Genomic DNA, 24,810 nt, shown 5'->3' on the forward strand with positions numbered 1-24,810 from the left:
AAGTAGCTATAGCAACTTACTCTCTGAAGATAACCTGCTCCGGAGCATGTCGTTTGTTTCAGAGAGTTTACTGAGCATTGCGTGCTCTTTTGATGAGAATATTTATGGATGTAGAAGCACAGATACAAGTTTTTTTTTCGTTGTGAGAGGGTTATAAGTGCATAGTTTTTTTCATAACCAAATTTATAATGTATATTTTCAAAAGAATTGTTAATCTTTTTAACAAACCTTTTGAAATCAAATGTGACAAACCGCAGGTCTGCGCATACCATAGAAAACATTCAGTGCAGCTCTTTGTATATGTAGGGCCTTTAAAGGGTCACGAAACACCAAAACACATTTTTTGAGCTGTTGACAGTCGTATATGTGTCCCACACTGCTAAAAACACTATTAGGACACCTATATTTCACTAAAAAGTGTAAATTGGTTGTTTTTGCGTTATTTCAAGCAAATTTGTACTTCCTGTTTGAAACGAATTTTTGAAGCTGCGTCACGGTCATGACATAATAGCGTGTATTCCAGCGTGCAGACTGGGCGTCTGTGCCTGAGTGAGTCTTATTACGTCTTACAGTGTGATGCATTAATGCATGAGTAAGGCTTGGGTCAAACCAATTAGCGCGCTCTATTGTGCAACTTCATTAATATTCATTATTGTCACCGTGTTTACACCACAAAGACGCCATGTTGTGTTGGCAAAACAAGCGTGAAGTGTTGCTTTTATAGTTTGCTGCTGTTAAGTTTCGTTTTCATTTTCTCTCTGTGAGAGCTTATCTGGATCACGTGTGGATTAACAGTGTACGCGACGCGCGACAACAATAACTTACGTGTCTAAGGAGGATTATTGTTTACCTGAGAGCTGTTCTCATCTGCAAACGCTGAAATTTGGATTTGCTTGTAGTATTCTGTTCATAAAGACGCGGCTCTAGTTGCTGGTGATTGTTCTGTCTCTACAGATTTGGTAAGTGAGCGACCAGCGCTCTTTGTTTATTCAGTTTGTTCGTATCGAATTAAGTTAACTATTGCACTGAGTGCAGAAATGTTAGCACCGCATTTTGTGACCGGAATAACACACGCGGCTTTCTGACACTACCTGCCGTGTGCATCTAAGTTTCCGGGAAATGCAGAGTTTTTTTTTCTCTCATTCGCCGTGCGGTATCAAACATTGCATGAAAAATACACGCTTAGAGCAGTTCCTCAAATCAAATATCTTGTTTGTCGCGAGGGGCATGAATGAATTCCCTGAATGAAAGAGCCAAACTGCAGTTAAAGTCCACCATTTAATAATTCAGCAAATAATTCGACTACAGATGTCCATGTAGGTTAAACACCATCACTTTCTCCTGTCTGTGTGTGTGTGTATTTTGACTCTGAAACTCGCGCGTGCCCAAATAGACACTCCCACACCATCCCACTTTAGTTCCTCCGACACTCCCCCCTAAACAGAGCTGGACACGCCCACTTTTCTGACTTTTTCCAAAGTAGAGGTGTGAAAACACCCTGCTGAAACGAGGGGGTTTCATGGCCCTTTAAGGCAACTGTACAATGTGGCAATGTAGCGTGTAGGACCATCTGTACTGTACAGTATGCCTGGCACTGAACTGTTTTTTACACTTTTGTACAGTTCCTTGGTCATAAATCACTGCGTATCATTACACAGCTGATTCAGAGCACGACAATAGTGTAGTGGACAGTTCGTCATTAATGAACAAAGGAGCGCGGAGCGAGTTCGAATTTCACTTACAGATGTGTTTTTCTCTCTTTCTGCACCGCTCACATTTTTCTGTATAATATTATAAGAAGTGGCAGCTTTGTCTTTTGTAGGAAAATATATCCATAATTTAAGATGTAGGATTTCGTCCATATGTATACATTCACACACACACCTACATTTTTTTATATAATTTTTTTTCAGGGTTTCCAAATGCTATTGTGTGCAATAATTGCAGCCGGTTTTAAAGCTGCATCAGTCACTAAAGGACAGTAATAATATGAAAACTGTCCATAGTATAAATGTGCAGGTACAACCAAATTTTCTGTCCTTAATCTTTTGGTTTCAACTATTAAACTCATTATTGCTTCCACTTACCAGCTTGTGATGACCCCACATGTTGAGGCTAAATAGCTGATTTTCAGGAAGTAATGATTCAATTGTATAACACAAATATAGTAAAAAAACTGTAAAGGAATTGTTGCTTTACACAATGTTTATTTTTATTATATTTGTATAATATAATGAATCATTTTCGGGCACTACATTGTTACTTGCTGGAGGACAAAAGATACCATTTTCTGCCTTAGACGATGACACCCTACTTGCAGCCTGACCCAGAGGAAATCTCAGTGACCCAAGCAGACAAAAGAGATGGAAGAGTGCTAAAAATATATAATTTGTCAAAAAAAACTGTTTAATCAAATAGTTTGGTCTGTTCATTTCTTCATTTCCTGAAATAAAATGAATGATTTTTTACACTGCTTTATACACGCACCTTTCAATGTACAACATATTTTTCATATACATTTCTCGCCTTAAGGTGATGCTCATGTGACTTTATTTATCTTTGAAGATGGCCCTTACACAGCTACCTTAGAATTTAAATATATATATATATATATATATATATATATATATATATATATATATATATATATATATATAAAAGATTTTGTGATCCAAGAGTAAAATTCAATTATGGAAAAGTGCAGAAAATTCTTACACTGCTTGTTAGTTGAGGCAGAAGGAACTTCGTCTGCATGCAAAATAAAAAGCATAAAAAGAACCTAAAGCTACCTGATAACAATCTCTTACAACAGTGACAAATTGTGTAGTTTAAGTCAAAAACTCAATCATGAGCCTTTATTATAGGACACAGCAGCTCCTCTAACTGGTGGCCCACAGCAGTTAGACAGGCCTCTTTTTATTAGCTGCATGACAAAAAGAATATTCTAGAGTGTTAAATACAGAGCTCCAGTAATTAAATATTACCTTTTAGGGTAATGTTTTTGTGTTTAATTACTTTGGACAGAGTTCTAGCTCCAGAAAGATTACAATTTCTATAAGCCTTATTAGTCAATACACATTTGTATTGTGGCCTTAAGAAATTGACAAGAAAAATAAATGCATGAATGGTTACACAACATACTCAAAAAGGATGTTAAAGGGAAGTTAAATTTTTCTTTACAATAAAATGGAGGTTGGCATGTGTTTAATGAGCTAACAAACTTTCTTATTTATTTTTTTCTTTTCTATTTATTATCCTATATTTCTTTCCATCGTTGAAGCAGGTGTGTAATGTCTGTGATTAAAACCTCCAGCTCTGCCTCTGTAAAGTGCATTGCCCTTTTTTTCTCACCGTGACTTTCTATGGTGACTCGTGAATTCGGCGATCTACTGAAAATGCCTTCAGGTATGTGACGTGCACGCGCATTAACCCGCGGTTATCTTCAGGAGGTTGATTTAACTAACTCTTATCACCTGTTTTGGAACCACCATACTCGCGGTAAGCAGGTTTTGGGTAAATCAACCGAGAGTTCGAGGTTTAGCAGACGGTAAGTTGACACAGCTTTCTGGAATTCCCCCCAGATTGAGGACAGGAGCCAGTGATATAAACCGTGTTCTAAATAAAAGCATCTGCACCTGATAGAAGGAATATCTTCCATATTAAAACGAGTTTTGTTCTCACCAACACCTTCAACAACGGCTTCTATTTCTCACAGCTGCACAACAGAAAACTATGACAATGATCACGTAAACCTCATGTGCCTTAGTGTTAAATGCTAACAATCTGAAATTGAATGCCAGTTTACATGACATTTATTTCCATACTGAAAGCAGCAGCAGATAGTTCACATCAGACCTTGAAAGTGAACTTTAGAATTAAACACGTAATTCAGCATCTACAATTAATCATGTTAATATGTATTGAATAGAAACCTTACCATATCGTGGTGAGTGCATATTTTGTGCTTCTGAATGGCTGTATTTCAATTTCTGTCGTGTTTCTTGTGGTGCAAACAGACAATTTTATCACGGCGTATCTCGTCATGAAGCTTGTTGTCAGGACACGACGTTACATTGTAACCTGCTCACCTAATGTTTACGTTCGTTATTTATATAATTTGCTAATTAATAACCTCACTCAGATCTGAATCTTTCTCATTTTGGAGTCTGATACTGTCCACCAGAGGTCGCATTTCGGTCATGTGGATGCATACTTTCAGAGCTTTTTTGAAAGAAAGAAAGAAAGAAAGAAAGAAAGAAAGAAAGAAAGAAAGAAAGACGTGATTTTCCACCAAGTCAACCCGGAGTGCTAAATTATAATTTGCTGAATCTGCATTATGCAGGTTAAAAGAACATAAAAAAAGTCAGTGTTCCAGCACAGCGTTAAAACATTTTTAAGCAGAATATCTGACTTCAGCATTGTTTTACAGATAAACCAGAATGTTCACTTATGTTTCTTAAATTTCTGCAAACATATGATGGTATTTTTATGCTTTAGAAGAGTGAAAAGCTTACATGCAGCACCTTTAACTTTATTTTGCTAATCAACATTAACTGTGTGCGTCAGCAGGCAGTTTTTGTGATGTTCATTATTTAATATAGGCTCTCTCAAAACACACAGACACACACAAGTTGCACTTCCAGTGTGAATTATATATATATATATATATATATATATATATATATATATAATTTATTTATTTATTTTTTTTAATTACTTGTTAACTCTAAGTACTTTTTATATATGGCTTGGCTTTTGTGCCTTTATAAAATAGGAGTTGGTAAATATATTCAAGGGCATGCACAGATGGGTAGCATTCTGATTGTATGTTGTGGACTGCTCTGGCCCAAAATGACAAGGCCGATTTTTACCATCCCTAAAGTTATAAGTAAATTAAACGCTCATAATTATATATACAGTATATATATATATATATATATATATATATATATATATATATATATATATATATATATATATATATATATATATAAAGTTACATCAATAGGATTACTCACGTTTTTAAGTAAATTCAACTAGTTGCTTTTAAGACACTTTTTTTTACTAAATGTAAATTACTAGTTTATACAGTGTGGGGGTAACACATGTAAAATCAATTATTTTAACTACAAAATCAAAGCTATCTTGAATTTCGGAATTCATTTAACTGAATAAAGTAATGACAAATAAGTGATAATTGCAATAATAGCATGCAAATATATCTGTATGGCACACCAGTTATTACTAGCAATGGTTGTAATTTCATATCACAGAAAAGTTTGTAACGCAACCCTTGTGGACTTAGGAGCAAGCCCTGTGGGACACCCCAGACCTCATCTGAAGCATCTATCCATTATACTTTAAAACAACACCAAAGCCAAGTCAATAACACTTAAGTTCAACTCCTTCGGAAAATGTTTTAATTGTGCCTACGTAGTACCACAACAAATATAGCAACAGTGCAACAAACTTTCACCTCTGCTGCATTTCTTCAAACCCTCATACATCTCCTTATTCAGTGCCCGTGGACAAGATCTGAACCTTCCCTTTTTAACCCTTCCCACTATGGAATCTCCACCAATGGGACTTTTCCGTGGATCAAGTGTCACTATAACAGAAAGACTTTTTCATGCGTGCATGTTTGCTGAACTTTACAGCCAGTCTCCACCAACAGGGAGCTCACTTCCTTCAGCTTTCCGAGGTAAGGGTAAAAGAGGGCATGAGTGAGGGAGATGAAATGACAGGGATGATTGTGCAAATTTGTCAGTTTGTTGATTTAGGGAATTTCTAAGAATTAACATTCAAACTCATCAGATTTTAAACAAACTTGTGGAATTCACTCAGCCTAATGGATAAAGATGCATCAAAAGCATAATATCATAATTTATGCATTGAATAAAGTCGGATGCAGGGCTGAGCAACATAGCAAAACACTATTTTGATGGTCCATTTGAGTATTTGACTGTCTGCTTAATATCTGCTGATACTGCTTCTTCAACAGACATTTAACTGACTATAAGAAAGAATAAGAAGGCATGTAGATGCAATTTAACTTAATTAAACAAACGGACCGTCAAAATAAAGTGTGATCTAAACGGATCACAAAATAAGTCATCTCATGTCCTGATAATGGTGTATATCTCAATACAGCATCATTACTTTAAATTAACTCAATTATGGTTTATACTGACCAAGTGTAAAGGACTATGTCTTTTTTTATTTTACATTTTAAAGTACATACTCAAAATTTTACTAATTTCCTGTGTGATTATATTTCGCGGTTTATTTTAAACTTCAATGTTGGCAAAATGTAAAAATGTAAAATAATTATTTTTCAAAAACTAATGATTACAGGTCCATCATAACAATGAAAAGTAAAGCAAAAAAAGTAAAATCCAAAATGTGAACTGTACTTTCAAGATTGCAACTTTCCCACAGTGCTGTTGTTCGTGCTTCTGTCTGAATCCCTGTAATGACGTGCATAATTGTGCTCTTTTAAATTATGAAAAAGAATTATTGTAAACAATGTTTTTTAGTCACACCACAAAATAAGCATAATAAGGGTAAGATCATAATAGGAAAGTATATACTTTACACTGTAAAAAAATCTGTAATTTTACGGTTTATTTCCGGCAGCAGGAGTGCTGGAAATAAACCATTAAATAACAGCCGTTAAATTACAGAAATTTACCGTAAATTAACAAAAGCTGAATTACAGAAATTTACCAGAAATTTAATTTAGGGAAATTTCTGTAATTTAATGTCTGTTATTTTACAGTAAATTTCTATAATTTAACAGCTGTTTTTTTACGTTGTTTATCCGGCACCCCAGCTACCGGAAATAAACCATAAAATTGCGGATTTGTTTTACAGTGTATATTTCATCCAATTTATTAAGTCATAATGCACATCCCTGGATGCTGTTTAAAGTAAATGTATTTTACATGTATTGAAATGTACTTTTATCAAAAGTTGAATGAATGACATAATCTATTCAGTTCTGTGTCCAAATATAGAAAGGAAAAAACTTGAGCTGGACCTTGGAAACTAGATCCTGAACAATGTTTAGGTCTATTATGTGCAGCTGTCTTATTATTTTTGACCTGAGATGCTTGTGGGGATCGCTCACATTTATTAATTAGTAACCCTTATTTAACAGTTGATTGATTCTTTTATTTTTAAACCAATCGGTCCGGCTAATTGTTTCAGGATTAGACGTATTTTTTTTCTGCAAATAACAGTAGGTTTTAACTTTTAACAAAGACACATAAAACATCATATATTTTCAAAGTATATATAATATGTTTATACATGCCTTTATACAGAAAATCGTCTAAAAGAAAGTTTGTCTATCAGGCAAAGTGGGAAACAACTGGCCACATAAACTGGAGAATGCACACTTTACTCCTGTGTCAGCAAGTTCACAGGTCAACTAATAATAAAATGTTGTTAATGCTTTGACAAAATGACTGTATAAAAACACTGAAAAATCATATAAATCATAAAAATCACATATATAAATATGAATGTTCTGGCATACTATCAACTTAACTTTGGACTGAATATTTTTATTTTAAATTCCTAGACAAAAGCCACACACTACCAAAAAAATGCTTTTCTTGTGTAGACTTCTTGCTTAGTTGCTAGTTCAAATATCTAATAATTACTAAATTAAGAAGCATTTTCTAACAGGCAAAAATAATATTTTAAATATTTTGAAAGAAATAATAAGTCAAAATTAAGTGAGTTTTTCCCTAAACCAAGCAAAACAATCTTATGTCAAAAGGAAAAGCAAGATAATTTTGCTTTCCTCATTGGCAGATTAGTTTGCTTGTTTTAAGGAAAACTTACTTAATTTTGGCATATTATTTCTTAAAACAAGACTATATGTTTTGCTTGTCTAGAAAATTCTTCTTAATTTAATAATTTTTTGTTATTTGAACTAGTAACTAGGCAAAAAATCTGCTCAAGAAAAACGTTTTTTGCAGTTTATCCTGAACAATGTTTAGGTCTATTATGTGCAGCTGTCTTATTATTTTTGACCTGGGATGCTTGTGGGGATCGCTCACATTCATCTTCTAATTAGTAACCATAATTTAATAGTTGATTGATTCTTTTATTTTTAATCCAGTCCTGTAAATTGTTTCAGGATTAGATGCACATATATTTTATTTTCGGCAATAGATCAATACATTTTAGTAGTAATATGTCATAATATGTTTATACAAGCCTTTATCCAGAAAATCTTCTAAAAGAAAGTTTGTCTATCAGGCAAAGTGGGAAACAAATGGCCACATAAACGGGAGAATGCACACTTTACTCCTGTGTCAGCAAGTTCACAGGTCAACTAATAATAAAATGTTGTTAATGCTTTGACAAAATGGCTGGGGAAAAACACAGATAAATCATAGGAGAAGACCATAAACAAAAATAAATATAGATAATAAATGTTCTGGTATACCATCAACTTAACTTTAGACAGAATATTTGCATTTTATATTCCAAGAGAATAAGCCCCACACTGCAAAAATGCTGTAGATTATGTGAGTAGATTCTTTTGTAGATTATTTTTGTCTAGTTACTAGTTCTTAAATCAAGAAACATTTTCTAGACCAGGGGTGGCCAAACTTTTTCACATGAAGGGCCAAAAAACAATACCAAAAGGTAAATATATACAGTATATCAAACTATAGTTGATTAAAGTTGTCATGTGTATTTTTCAAATTTATTTCATAATATTTCAAAATAAATAGAAAGCATTACTTTATATTAACTAATGCACTGACTTTTTAAATTATAACGTAATGCAATAAAACATAAACAATTACGACTATAACACAGTGGAGTTCAACGCTTAATACACTAGTCAAGCAGAATCTGCCCTTGACTTGATTTGCTCACCAAAGTCTCTGCATTGTCCTCTATCCACCCACATTTAGGCACAATATGATTCATTTATGCCATTTAATTGAAATATTTAATTTCAGTTAGCTTTTAACAATAAAACAAACAAATGATTACATTAAATTTGAGTTGAAAATCTCAGACATCCCCATTATTTTGCCTCTTAGATGGGATGGCGGGCCAAATCAAAGGTTACCATGCACTCTCAGAAATAAAAAGGAAGCTGTTACTTGGGCGGTACCTTTTTAAAGGATTCATACTTTGGCCTGGGGGCCCTAGTTTCGGGATCACTGTTCTAGATAAACCAAAAATGATAATAATATTTAAAATATTGAAATATATGTTAAATATGTGAAATATAATAATAGGTCAAAATTAATTTTCCTTTAAACGGTGGAGTAAACAAAATGATCTTACAGTTGAAGTCAGAATTATTAGCCCCCTTTAAATTATTAGCGCCCCCCCCCCCCCCCCCCCCCCCGCCATTTCTGTTTATTGGAGAGAATTTTTTCAACAATAATTTTGACCTTGAAATGAGGTATGAAAAATTAAAAACTGCTTTTAATTCAGCCAAAATAAAACAAATAAGACGTTCTCCAGAAGAAAAAATATTATCAGACATACTGTGAAAACGTCCTTGCTCTGTTAGACATGATTTGGAAAATAATTAAAAAAGAAGAAGAAATTCAAAGGGGGGCTAATAATTCTGACTGGGGTATTTTGCTTACCCCATTGGCAGATTATTTTGCTTAATTTTTAATGAATTTTAACAAGGCAGAACCTCTACGTGAGAAAAGCATTTTTTGTGGTGCAGTTAGCCAACATTAAAGGGTCAGTGGTGCAGGGGAGGATATACAGTATTGTAATGATTATTATAATGACAATGTTTTGTGCATTATTCTTTTATTTTTAGTCTCAAAGTCCACTTTCAACATGTCAGACACAGAGGACATGTACGTATTAGAACATTTCTTAGTTATAAAACATAATTCTGCATGAACTGCATCATAATAAGTGCACAAACAGTGTATCATGAAGTCTTATTAATTTGTTTTGCTTTTTTTTTTACAGTGAGCAGCATTTCGAGGGTGAGTAATTTTTCTCCAGTAGAATCTTATTTTTATTTAGGTAATGCAAATATTTGTTATGTCAGTATCAGTTCTCCCTATTCGTTGTTCATTCTTCATTGTATTGCATGGCGTTGTGCAATCTGTGGTTTTATTACCCATAAGTTAAATTGAAAGGCATTTGCTTTGCATATAGGATACAGTACGACTATTTACACTTTTTTAAAAATGTTTATTTAAAACACACGGTTGGTTAAATTTTTAAATACAGTTTGGCAATTTGCATATAGCATACAATATGCAGATACCCATTTTTTTAAACGTTTATTTAAAGCACACAATTGGTTAAATATTTAATTGCATTTTGCAAATTGATGGTTAATTAGAAAAAATATATACAAGCCTCTTTCAGGTCCTCAGCCAGGAGTTTAGAGCCACTAGAGTCACTTCCAAGAAGAAAACAAGATGATTTAAATAATGCAAACAAATTTTAAAACAAGTTAATGATTTAAGCACACATCATGGGTTATTTCAATTGGTTACTTCAGGGGTTTTCAAACTTTTTAGCCCGCGACCACTAAAATAACAACTCCAGTGACTCAGAGGTGGTTATAAGGTGGTTATAAGGTGGTTATGAGCAATATTATAAGCAAATAATGCACACAATGGTGCACACACACCAATAGGAACTATACAAACATAAGGATATTGACAACACAAAAAAGTGCAACAGTCTTACAACCATATATATATATATTTTTTTTTTAATCATTATTAATTTGTTTAATTTAATATCAACCTCACTTAATGAGAACCGTGAGCATATTTTATAGCACCAGACTATTCTTGATTTAATTTTGGAGACTTGGAGCCACTTGGAGATCATCCTCCTTGTTCAGTCGTGGCCTTTATTTTTAATGTATGTGAGTGCCATAAAGGTGTCAAAGTTTAATATTGTACTGCAAAATCAATCTGCTGCAACTAACGCTATTGCTGTGATGTTAATCTAGCATAATAACCCCAGGGGTCGCAATCAAATGAAAAAAATTTGAAAGGCTGATGACTTTTGATTTGCATGTTTTTTTTTTTGTTTTTTTTTATGTTACTATTAAATTTTAATTATATATTAAATATATTATAAGTTGAAAACTATTTTTATATTCTGAAGGTAATGGATAAAATATGATAAGTCTAATAGTTTAATAAAATATATGAGATTTTTGGAAATTAACAAGCGACCCCCCTTATTGTCTCTTGACTCTCACTTTGAGAACCACTGGGTTACTTCATTAACCAAGGATCTACCTGTTTTGGAAAATCTTGAAATGTGAGAAGTTTTTTTTTTTTTTTTTGGAGACCAGAAAATAATTCATTTCAAATGTTACAATGAATACAGTCTTTTCTAGAAGGTCTACCAATAATAATAATAATAATAATAATAATAATAATAATAAAGTATAAATAATATAAATTATATAAATAATATATATATATATATATATATATATATATATATATATATATATATATATATATATATATATATAATCATAAATCATTAATTATTAGCAAATAATTAATTGAGCAATAATTAAAACAAACAATAAAACGTGCTTTCTATTACAAAAAAAATATCATAAATATCCCCATTATAAAGGAGGGCCAAAAACTAAACTTGATTGAGGGTGGTGGGCCGGATTTCATAATTTATTTTATTATTTAAAAATAACTAGAAAACTTTGCTTTATATTATAATATAATATAATATTATATTATATTATATTATATCATATTATATTATATTATATTATATTATATTATATTATATTATAACAATTATATTAACCAATGTAGTACATTAACTCATATGTTTATTACAATAAACTTCTTACAGCAAAAAGACAATCCCATTTATAACAGAATGGAGTTACATTAGTCAAGCTACTCCTGTTTTTTGCCTTGATTCGCTCGCCAATGTCTTCTGCATTGTTCTTTATCCGTTAACTGACAGTCTTTTAAAAATCTGATTCATTTACAGCATTTAATGGAAACATTTATTTATATAGCTTATAGCTTAGGAATAAAAAAAAACAAACAAAAGAAAGTTACTTTAAATTAGAAATTACGATCTCTGTTGAATTCATTCGCACCAACCCCTCCCCATCATTCTCATGCGGGATGGTGGGCCAAATCTAAGGTTACCATGGGCCCAAGTTTGGACATCTCTGCCATGGTACAATAGTTAATAATAATGAAGGAAAGTGTGTTGAATACAGATTTTTGCTTATTAAAAAGTAGTCTGCTGTCTCCTCCTAGTGGACAACATCTACTATTTCACCCAAGGGCGGCAAATTGGAGCAAGAGTGCAATAAGAACTGCAGTGATTGGCTTGAAGCTGTATTTATTAGATATACTTGTGAGAATGCTATCCACAAATCAGACTGACTTAAGTATTGTTTAAATTGGTTTATTCAATCGAAATGAATCCTCATTGTTTAGGAGAAGCTGCTGTTCAAAACATCTGAAAAATAATCTGCACTATAGCAGAAACTAGTGCTGTTACAATACTGTAACTTATATTTTCTATAAGAGACCATCAAACATATTGATATTCGTTCACCGTGTTAATATTTGGTATACCATTTTTTAAAGCACAGGAAAATATTTAACATTATGGGCATAAGTGTAACAAAACTGATCTTTTTTTTTCTGTGATCATTTGTACACTGTAAAAAATGCAGGCTTCCACACAATTAATTCATGTTGTCCTAACACAAATCGAATTAGTTAACTTAACACTTTTAATAAAATTATGTCGATTGAACATAAAAAAAAATTAATTTGTCCCAATGAAATCTCAAGATTTGTGTTGATTCAGTTTATTTAAAATTAGTAGTTTGTACAAGTAAAAATATATATTTTATTTTGAGTGTATGTTAAACGCAAGTAAATCTTTGAAATGTTTAAACACTGGGGTGTTAATTAATTAACATTGACTTCCCAATAACATCTCATTTTTACTTCCAATACAGAAGAGAAGCCAAAGTTCAAGTAAGCCTTATGAATTAAATATATTGAATAAAATGATTTTATTTCAAGACATTTTGCTCACTGTGATTAATTCACTACAGGCCAACAGCACCTAAAATCCCAGATGGTGAGAAAGTGGACTTTGATGTAAGAGTTTCTTTATCTTTAAAACGTTACACTCCTAGAACAGCCAAGTATTAGTCGAAAAAATAATTCGATTGTTCCCTGTGTGTCTGAATGCAGGACATTCAGAAGAAACGTCACAACAAGGATACACTTGAGCTGCAGTGCCTCATCGATGCTCACTTTGAGCACAGGCAGAAGGAGGAGGAGGAACTCATCGCTCTCAGGGAGAGAATTGTGAGTGAATGTCACCAAGCCAATTCAGTAACACTAGAAGTGTTAATAAACCCGTTAGTGTCATTAAACCTTTATAATGATGACATGACTGTGAATGAGAATGTATGCACACTTATGACAACTATCATTAAGTGTCATTTGGCTCACCCAACTCACCTATAGCGCATGTCTTTGGACTTGTGGGGGAAACCCCTAAGGAAACCCACTCCAACATGAAGAGTAAACTCCACATAGAAATGCCAACTGACCAAGCCGGGGCTCGAACCAGCAACCTTCTTGCTGTGAGGCGAATGTGCTACCCACTGCGCCACCGTGACACCCTCACTCAGTCATTTTAAACGAAAAGATGACATTGTTTGTTATGACAACTTGACATAAACAAGTGTACCACAACCTGTTTTTGTCTGTCAATGACAACTTGACATTAACAAGACAGCATAACTGGTCATTAATCTGTCATAATCATGACTGTCATGAAGCCATTATACACTCACCAGCCACTTTATTAGGTACACCTTACTAGTACTGGGCTGGACCTCCTTTTGCATTTAGAACTGCCTTAATCTTTTGTGGCATAGATTTAACAAGGTACTGGAAATATTCCTCAGAGATTTTGCTCCATATTGACATGATAGCATCACGTAGTTGCTGCAGATTTGTCAGCTGCACATCCATAATGCGGAAAAACGGTCCACCGCATACCAAAGGTGCTCTACTGGATTGAGATCTGGTGACTGTGGAGGCCAATTGAGTACAGTGAACTCATTGTCATGTTGAAGGAACCAGTTATCCTCCTATCCCACAGAACTGCCGCTCACTGGATATTTTCTCTTTTTCCAACCATTCTCTGTAAACCCTAGAGATGGTTGTGCGTGAAAATCCCAGAAGATCAGCAGTTTCTGAAATACTCAGAACAGCCCATCTGGCACCATCAACCATGCCACATTGATTCAAAGTCACTTAAATCACCTTTCGTCCCCATTCTGATGCTCGGTTTGAACTGCAGCCGATCATCTTGACCATGTCTACATGCCTAAATGCATTAAGTTGCTGCCATGTGATTGGCGGATTCGAAATTTGAGAAGCAAGCACAACAAGCAGCTGAACAGGTACCTAATAAAGTGGCCGGTAAGTGTAAATAGGAATTTCATAATAGCTTACTTAATATTTTTGGACCTCAACTACAGTGATATAAGCTGATTTTGTCATTAAAGTATGATTAAATGTTAAAGATGCTGTTAAATATTATTTGACAAAGTAATATAATGAGACATTTTAATAACAAGCAGTTTTAATAACAATAACAAATGCAGTTTGTTCCACTGAAAATGTAATCAGATCATTCATTCATTCATTTTCTTGTCGGCTTAGTATCTTTATTAATCCGGGGTCGCCACAGTGGAATGAACCGCCAACTTATCTAGCAAGTTTTTAAGCAGCAGATGCCCTTACAGCAGCAACCCATCCCTGGGAAAGTAATCAGATCAAATAAATATGTATAACTATCTTTTAAAACTACTTCCCAGGTGTTGTTTTATGAAGAGAAGAATTTCTCACTCAGGTTTTAGTCAACAGGTTTGATAACTAATTTCTGATAACCTTTTTTATTTTTTTATTTTATCTATGACCAGTGGTGGAAAGAGTACTGAAGAACTCAAGTGAAAGTACCATTACTTGCCTAAAGATTTAGTGCAAGAAGAGTAAAAGTATCTATTGTAAATATTACTCAAAGTATGAGTAAAATGTAGATGTTTTAAAAGTACTAAAGAGTAGTGAGGATTAAGCTGATGCATTTACATATAATTTGTGGATGTGTGTAAACGTAATATTCTGTAGTACATTTAGTTAATGGCCAGCAGGCACACAATGTCAGACATTAATATTAGGTTAGATTTAGGTTGTGACGTCAGGTGACCAAAATTCAATGTCTAGCCAGCGTCAAAGGACAACGTTATTTTGATGTCAAATGACATTGATATTTGGTTGATTTTAGGTTGTTAGAATGCAACCAAAATCCAACGTTGAGGCAACATCTTAAACCAAAATCATATTGATGTCAAAAAACTGACATTTATTCGACAGGTATGACAAACAAAATCCAACGTCTGATAGACGTCACAGTGGTAACGTCAACACAACGTTGATATTTGGTTGTTTTTTTTGGTTGAACGTTGGACATTGATGTCTCCATGATGTTAGGGTACAACGTCAATCTGACGTCATGTTGACTTCTTATGCCTGATGGGGGTTTAAGGCCATTTTGGTCAACATACAGTAAACATTCGCCATCTTGTCATCAGTGACATGCATCTAAACAGTCTCTGGGTCAATGCGTGTAAAGATTTTGGACATCTTCTTGGACACTTTTAATGCTACCAAAGTGTTTGCTGCAAATATAAATCTCCCATATCTTGAGGTAGTTCATTATGATGCAATTTATCTTCTATGTGCGATTTGATTGGACAGGAATCACAGGACTGATTTTTATAATCCTCACTAAGTAAATTACAATTTCTGAGAAAAACTACTCAATAACAGTAATTTGAGTATTTGTAATTAGTTACTTTACACCACTGTCTATGACATGGTGACAGTGCACAATCTTTTTTCTACTTAGTTTGCAGGATATTGTATTCAGCTTAAAGTGCAATTTAAAAACCCTAAAAATGGTTCTTTTGTAGCATTGCTAAGAACCCTCTTTTTAGAGCCTGATCCTCACACTAAGAGGTTATATTATGATTATAATCATATTATTGTAGATATAATAGGGTTATAATATGATATAATATAATAGATTATAATATAATAGGTTATAATATGATATAATGGTCCCACTTTATATTAAGTGGCCTTAACTAACATGTACTTACACAGGAGTTAAGTTTGTTACAATGTACTTATTGTGTAAATACATGTATGTACATGTATGATTGATTAAAAACATGTATGTAATTACATCTGTAATTAACTTTTGTAACTACATTTGTAAATACACTGTTGAACACCCCTTACACCTTAACCCACCCTTAAACCTACTCATGCCACCAAACCTGTCCATAACCCAACCTCTATCCCAACTCAAAAGCACCACAAGTGTTCTCAAATACATTATAAACACAGTAAGTACATTGTATTGATTTTTCTCATGTAAGTACATAGTAGTTAAGGACACTTAATATAAAGTGGGACCGATATGATATATAATTTAAACGTAAATGATAATATGTCCGAACAGGAAAAGCGCAGATCTGAGAGGGCAGAGCAGCAGAGGATCCGAACTGAGCAGGAGAAGGAGCGCCATGCGAGACGTGAGGTATGGAACACTGCCTTCTGAATCTAGCAAATGTACATAGGCTAATCTAGAAATACAGTGATGCAGTGTCTTGATGGCTTCACAGGAAGAGAGGCTGAGGAAGGAGGAGGCAGATGCTAAGAAGAAGGCAGAGGAAGACGCCAAGAAAAAATCAGCTCTGTCCAGTATGGGCTCCAACTACAGCAGCTACCTGCAGAAGGTGAGCTCTGTTTAAACCTCACAGGGACGTGCGCCATGACTAATTTTATAAATGCTTAAACTGAAATTTTGTTAATATCTGGCTTTTTTTAATTAGTAAATTACTGGTATTTGACACCAGCAATAGCATTAGTCGATTAGCCTTCTGTAGATGACTGATGCCAGAGTCTCAATTGTATTTCAGGCTGACTCCAAGAAAGGTGGAAAGAAACAGACAGAAAGAGAGAAGAAGAAAAAGATCCTGGCTGAGAGACGCAAACAACTCAATATCGACCATCTCAATGAGGACAAACTGAGGTGAGTTTTACTGCTGATAAAGTAGCTAGGTAAACTATCAGGAAAGGTCTTATGTCTTTGTGTCATCAACTTCAGGGACAAAGCACAAGAGTTGTACGAGTGGATAAAGACTCTGGAATCTGAGAAATTTGAACACATGGAGAGGCTGAAGAGACAGAAGTACGAGGTAAGAAAACATGATAGAAAAGAGGACATTAAAATATGCAGTCTCTTAAAGTGTCAGTGGCTTTAATTCAACAACAATGTTCATCAGGTTACTACACTGCGCAGGAGAGTGGAGGAGCTCAGCAAATTGTAAGTTTCATGGATGCCAAAGCGCCCTCTGTTGTGCATGGCCTGAATGTGTTGGATTCAGTGTAGGGGTCTCATCATGTATAAATGGGGTGTATGCACGTTTTCACCTCCATTTTGTGATCTATAAATCATCATTTGATTTGTAAATAAATGTAAATTTATTCTAGCATATCAGTATCATACAATGAATACCTTCTCTAGATATCAATTTGCATATTAAGCATAAAAAACACACAAGACTATTACTTATTTAAGTCAAACAAATAATAATAATAATAATTTAAAACCTAGTGTGATTTTTATGACTATATATATATATATATAAATATATGCTGCTGTGTTTGTAGCAGCCATCAGATATTATGACAGTAATTCAAGCCTGTTTGAATAACCTACGGTGCTCAGCATATATAAGCACACGCCTCACAAATCTATTTTTTAAATCCATATTTTTGCTATACAATATTATATTTGCGCATAGGCTATACATTAGATTAGTCAGTAGTGAAGCCAAATCTAAAGCTTATCTAACAAAATAACTTACCATAACGGTCCAAAAACTAGTACACCCAATTTTTATGTTATAGAAAAATATTAAATACAAACTTTAAAGGAGGAAAAATCAAGAGAAGCAATAAATAAATAAATAAAAAATTAGTTGAAATTTTGTAGGTTGTAATTTTTTTTTGCAATATTTAGCGTGAATTTAATTGTGTTATTTTTCAATTTCTAAATTAGTTTGGTGACTAAAATATTTTTGTAATCGATTTATCTGTTTAATACATCTGTTTTGTTTAAACGCACCAAAATAGCCTACATCGCCTATATTCACTGAGAAACGATTAAAATATTCATTTTCAAAATGGGGTGTATTCAATATGCTAAGCACGGTATGTGCATGCCATGGTGTGAAGTAGGTAGAAATGAAGTTAGTTCACTTTTTTATTTTTAACTCTTGCACTGCAGCAGCAAGAAGGGCGCCGCCGCTCGTCGCAGAAAGTAAGTGCATCGCCCCGCAGGCCAAAACCACCAGAGTGATGAAGGATACCTCTGTGCTGACTACACAACCCGACATTGATCAACCCACTCTTTCTCATCTTCAACCAGTTCCTTTATATGCCATGTAAATAAAGTGTGAAAGCCTTACGATCATTAACCATGGTTTTATTATTGTAAAAAACGACGGGCTGATTAGCCTACCATTTGTATAATCAGAGGTTTGCTAAACAATAGTGTGACATCATGTTTTATTTATGGTTACCATACTTTAACTACAATAACTTTTTTTTAACCATAGTTAGTTTTCATTAGGGACTTTTCTTCATAACTCAAAGTCAATAAACCTTTTTTTTGTTTTTAGATGTTGTCTTTCCCCTTTTCTTTCTAATTCCAACACCAATGCACCATATTCCATGCACTGTATGTTAATATGTGTTGATGCTGCATCGAGAATAGGTTTAGAAAATCTCGACGACAGGGGCGCCCCCAAGGGGTGGCCAGGGGTGGCCACGGCCACCCCTCGGTAAACTCTGGCCACCCCTGTGGCCACCCCAATATAATTTTGCTGTTGACATTAAATGTACTTATAAATCCCAAATGTTTAAATAAATAAAATGCAGCCACTAAATTATTGTTGGTGTTACAGACGTAGCTGATTCATTGTCTCTCACCCTTAGTGCTGGTTTAATGGTGAATGCTGGTGAAAGCAAACTGACGCATGCGCGCAGAAAACAATTCCCGCGCGCCTTACGCACTCCTGTGTGAATCCCGGTTGGTTGTTTGCATGCACGCCGACAAAATACGCGCCGCTCATGCGCCGTGAAACGAAGTAACAGCCTTTTGTTCAGAGGTGAAAGTCGACTAAAGTTTATATAATATGATGATGATGATGATGATGTTACTTTCACTAAGCATGCCTTTAAAGCAGAAAGGAGGGATAATGAGTCAGGGAGGTAAGACTTCATAACATGAGTTCTCAGCCATGATCTGGTCTAAGACCACAGATAATTCTATAATACATTTTTTGTTTTCTTTAGAATTGTCATAATTAATTTTCATGCAAAAGTTTTCTTAAGTGATCTTGGCATATCACCCCAGTTGTTGTTTTCCAGTAATATTTAGGACTGATTTCTGTTATTTATTCAGAATAATAATTGTATATAAATAATAATAAAATAAATATAAATAAATTGTTATATTTATTGAATAACAAATCTAACAATTCAAGGGAGGTGTGGTGTATAGGGTGGTTCGCCCAGGGTGTCATTTAAACTAGAACCGCCACTACCCTCTCCGATCGTCGTTGACAGTACGCACATTCAATAGACAGCAATGGCTATTTAATATTTACCTTAAGGTCCAGTATATCAATAGAAGAAGCTGCATTAATAAAATGGCTCAAAAAGTAATATGGATAAAATGATATTATTAGGTATAGTGAGTGTGTATATAGTAATCCCTTTTGTTCAGTTTGTTCATTTGTTTGGGTTATTAATAAACTCATTATTCTTTCATTCATTTTCTTTTCGGCTTAGTCCCTTTATTAATCCAGGGTCGCCACAGTGGAATAAACCGCCAACTTATCCAGCACATTTTTACACAGTGGATGCCCTTCCAGCTGCAACCCATCACTGGGAAAAATAAACTCATTAATCTTCATTAATTGTAGACATGGCATATACCGTATGATATACAATAAAAGCATGTAAAGTTATTTATACAGTATATATATCGAGAAGATTCTCTCTCTCTCTCTCTCTCTCTCTCTCTCTCTCTCTTAATTGTGTAAAATTGTGTTGCTGCATCAACTTGCGTCTTCTTTTGAATATATTTTTTAAATATTTAATAGTCTGATCATTGAGGGTATAGGCTAAGTTGTGTGGGTTAGAACAGCAAAATAAACAAATTAATAATAATAATTAATAAATAAAAAACAGGCAAATATAGTTAGGCTACTTTGTTTTCCCAAGTCAGTGACAGTGTTATAATGCGTAAAGCTCACTACACAAGATGGTGCTATTGGCTTAATATCGTAAGTCTTGCAATGTATTAAAATGTATTATTTGTCCAAGTGGCATGGAAGGGTTTTCATAAAATAATCGATAAATGAACAATTTTCATTAAAATCATAATTCATTTTTGTCTAAAATCCTACGCGACATTTTATAAGTATAGACTAATGAAGGTAGCATTATGAACCTGAAGGTTTTTGCATGCAATACAATACAATTCTATTAATTGCACATAATGGATTTCTCAAAAGAACTTTAAGATTCTACATTAAAAATAGTAGTAAACCTTTCAAAAGTCTGAATTGAATGAACAGACTTGTAAAGGCAATCCATGGGTGTTAAAACTTTTTCCATCTAAATTTAAAAAGGGCACTTTCTAAAAAGAAAGATTTTTACACCATCCTATTATTATTATCATTATTATTATTATCATCATCATCAAAATCTGTATATGCATCCGTAAAGAACCTTTAGATCTAAATCTGTGAGAACTTTCAATAAAAAAAAGTTTCTTTATAATGAAAGTGGTAATATTTATATTTTGCAAATGTTCATAAACCTCATAGAATTGTTTTTAAAATGGCTCTGCTATTTTATCACAGCGAAAACATACGTTTGGTACTTTAGTTAGTGCAATATAAAGGTCTGTATATTTGAATTAAACATATTCATGCTGCTTGACGCGTAATCATTTTATGAAAATGGTTAAGCATCGAAATGTAAAAAAGAGAGACCAAGCATTTCATTTTCTTTGAAAATGCCTATTCCCTTCAGTTCAACATAAATAAAAATCTATTACACCTTTTTGTGTTGTAATAAAAGGCTAGTTGATTAAATTATTTTGATTCAGATGCAATAATAATCAAACAAATACTGAGGAGCATTAAATTGTTCTTGCAACTCGAATGGTTTCAGAACAACATGTAAACGATTATAATCTTATTTTTCAATTGCGTACTTTTTTTTTATTGTGATATCACTTTTAGCTACAACCTCGTGAAATAAGGTATAAATAAATCTAAATTGTACAGGCCTGTTTATTGTGTAACGCTAAACCGATTTGATTTCAACAAATTGATATATCACGTGTACAGTAGGCTAAATGTTTATACATCCAATAAATCACAACAAATCACATAGATATTCCAGTATAAATAGTTGTTTTTATTTATCCGTCATTCACTCGTTTAAGAAGTATAAATATAAAGTTTAACACAAGACACAACAAACTAGTGTTTCAAACAGGCATCATTAAATACAATAATATGTTTGTTCGTTTTCGTCGCTTTAACAAAACAGATCTTATTTACACATATACAAAAATGGTCCTACTATTCGTATCTGGATTACGATTTTTTCCGTAAATAATTAGGAAAATAAAAGGTGATGGTGACAGAAAATATATTCACAAAGGGAAAAAAATATGGTCACATTTTCACGTGGATATAACAATATAAATAAGCTTAGTTAAGAAACTCACTTCTGCTGATCTGCTGAGTCTTTTCTCATATTGGAATTACATTTTCCACCGCATAAAGAAAGAAAGAAAGAAAGAAAGAAAGAAAGAAAGAAAGAAAGAAAGAAAGAAAGAAAGAAAAAAAGAAAGAAAGAAAGAAAGAAAGAAAGAAAGAAAGAAAGAAAAAAAGAATTAGTCTATGAAAGAAAGAAAGAAAGAAAGAAAGAAAGAAAGAAAGAAAGAAAGAAAGAAAGAAAGAAAGAAAGAAAGAAAGAAAGAAAGAAAGCATTCTTTCCTAGTTTCCAGCAGTGGATCAAAAGTCTTTCTTTTGTCGTTAAAGGTCGGATTCGCCTTTTTCTGCTGAAAGTTTCTTCATTCAGATTGTCTTTTTCAATTTGTTTTGAAATGTTGCAGAATTTTAAAGCACTTGATAAATGGTTTCCTGAGCCTGCTGTTGAGGGCAGCTGGTCGGGGACGGTGCGGTGGTTCCGGTGTCACTCAGGACAGATCCCTCATGCGGAGAACACGGGCTCTCTTCGTGCCCCTCCGGTACTGACAGCACGGGACATGCAGGAGTCTCTGTGGAAATTCGCTCCACGATGCTGGACAGACAATCCAAACTCGACACCACTGAGTTTTTATTATTCCGTGCGTCAGCTAGAAAAAACAAACAAACAGAAAGATTTTTATTTTTTTAACTCAAATAAAATTAGTCTATGAGAATTTAGAAACATAATAGTTTACTTTTAAACTCAATCCAAAAGAATAGTTTAACTTTGCATAACAGTTAAACATTTTTTCAGCCAACTTATTTTATTTTATTTTTCGAGCAAACTTACCATTTGGTGTGTCATTGAAGTAAGAGCTGTCATAGCTGTTCCGTCTTCTCGTCTGACACGTTGGGCCCATAAAATCCATCTGGGAAACGAAAAGACACTTTAATCTATATTTATATTGAAAAGAAAATTAAATCAGCAAACACAAGAGATAAAATATTTACAAGCGATCTTTAATTATTCCCATCTTTCTCTTAAATGTTGAAAAATAATGTTGCTGAATTATCCTAAATTACAAAATCAGTGCAAAAAAACAAGTCCAAGTTTATTTGTCCAAGTAAACACTAAACGACTTATGGCTTAGCGACATCACAATTATACTGTAGCTATAGTATGTAAAAGCCTCAGTATATAAAATAAGTTTCTCACCATGCCATCAGAGCAGTTGGATCTCGGACTGGAAGCATCAGAGTCTCCACTGTAATGTTCCAGAACGGGATAGTAGTTATCCTCTTGACTTCTGAGAAGAGCCTGCAGAGACTCGATATAACTAATGGCGTTTCTCAGAATCTCCACTTTGGGCAGCCTCTGGTTCGGGTTGGTGGACGTGCATCTCTTGAGGGTCTCGAAAGCGTCGTTGACCTTGCTCAGTCGCCTCCTCTCCCTCATGGTGGCGGCTTTGCGACGGTCAGCATTGGTAGTTTTTCTCTTGCAAGCTTTGCATGCCCACAGTAGGCACCTGCCGGCCTGATGATGCCCACTGGGCGCCCTCACGTGCTCGTCCTCGATGTGGTGATGCTCGTCGGGTTTGAGCAGGCTCACGTGAACAAGCCTGGGGTCCAAGTCTTCAAAGAAGTGCATGTCGTTGGTGTTGAAGCAAGGGTCGTCGTAGAAGTCATCAGCTGATGGGATGGGGAAGGGGATATCCGACAACTCCATCTTTTTTGTGTTAAAGTTTAAAAAGCAAGAAATGTACTTGAATGTTTCCAAAGTAGTAAATTTGTAAAAAAAATAAAAACCAAAATTAGGAATAGTAAGACAAAGTCCTTCAGATCCCGAAATAACGTACGTTTCAAAACTACAGTCTAAAATTCGCAGGACCTCGGAGGGTTTCTTTGCATGTACCCCTCAGGTACTTGTTGCTGGTAAGAGATCAGGGCCTGATAATAAACACACCAGCTTGTCGGGGGAGGTCCTACAGATGACAGACTGACCAATGAACATGTGCGATAACAAGGGGGCGTGATTTTGACAGCATGATGCTAATGATTGTGTTATAAAAATGTAAGAATGATAAATTCCCTTAGAAATAATAGAAGTTTTATTTGCTTGTATACCAAATTAACATTTAGGCCTACTTGTTTATTTTCCATCAAATTTCAACTTTACAAATAAATTCAAGCATGAGCTTTGCTTTTAACTTTGCTTGTTAATGGAAAAAACAACCAATTGGTTTCTAATTTCTAATTAATACATTTTCTAATTGTATAATTTACTAGTGCTGAATTTGATAAGTCTAATATATTTGTAACAGAAATAATACGAGAATGCAAACATTTAAAATGTTGTTTTAATTATTATTAGTTTTGTTTTTATTGTTTTATGGATGTTTTTCCCTCATAGCGCGGCATTGAAAATGTCAAACAAATGTGAGCAATAATTAGCTACTTTTAAATACACACGCACATTCACACGTTTAAAAATTCAGAATAACATTATGCATGCTTTTCAGTTCATGGTGTTCAAAATGTACAGATAAAGATTGCTTGATCAATTTAGGTATGAAATATTTTAATGAAACACTGAAGGAAAACTACATTAAGCCAACATTAAACGTATATAATTTAGTAAAGAAATCGCAATTACATTTCAATTTTATTTTCCAACAATCTCAGAAAAAACATGAGCTGTCACAGTACATTTTCAAAAGGTACAAATTTGCACTTGAAGGCTTTATAATGGTATCTCATGGGTGCGTTTTAAGTACATTTGCGTACTAATATGCCCCATTTGAGGTACCATTGTGGATTCTTTGGGCACAAGTATGTATCTTTTGCAAAGGTACTGCCCCAGTGACAGCTCCTGTACCTTTATTTCTGAGAGT

At 33.9% G+C, this 24,810-nt stretch overlaps 2 protein-coding genes across 7 annotated transcripts; one reads left to right on the top strand and one right to left on the bottom strand.

The window, feature by feature from the left end:
• Positions 1 to 3,270: 3,270 nt before the first annotated feature.
• tnnt3a (troponin T type 3a (skeletal, fast)) lies at positions 3,271 to 18,822 on the top strand. Of its 6 annotated transcripts, none has more exons than XM_073942290.1 (13): positions 3,271 to 3,405; positions 5,520 to 5,701; positions 9,818 to 9,857; positions 9,976 to 9,992; positions 13,004 to 13,022; positions 13,103 to 13,148; positions 13,245 to 13,361; positions 16,597 to 16,674; positions 16,760 to 16,873; positions 17,057 to 17,169; positions 17,245 to 17,335; positions 17,423 to 17,463; positions 18,430 to 18,822. In XM_073942290.1, exons 2-13 carry the CDS (start codon positions 5,566 to 5,568, stop codon positions 18,464 to 18,466), a joined length of 849 nt encoding a protein of 282 aa, XP_073798391.1. In that variant the 5' UTR covers positions 3,271 to 3,405; positions 5,520 to 5,565; the 3' UTR covers positions 18,467 to 18,822.
• Positions 18,823 to 21,617: 2,795 nt separating this feature from the next.
• On the bottom strand, positions 21,618 to 23,824 carry myod1 (myogenic differentiation 1). Its single transcript, NM_131262.2, is given in 3 exon segments — positions 21,618 to 22,587; positions 22,770 to 22,848; positions 23,136 to 23,824. Coding segments are annotated over 3 exon segments (828 nt in total). The 5' UTR covers positions 23,646 to 23,824; the 3' UTR covers positions 21,618 to 22,348.
• Between the last annotated feature and the right edge of the window lie 986 nt (positions 23,825 to 24,810).

This window comes from Danio rerio, chromosome 25 (assembly GCF_049306965.1).
Source record: "Danio rerio strain Tuebingen ecotype United States chromosome 25, GRCz12tu, whole genome shotgun sequence".
NCBI classification, from domain to species: domain Eukaryota; kingdom Metazoa; phylum Chordata; class Actinopteri; order Cypriniformes; family Danionidae; genus Danio; species Danio rerio.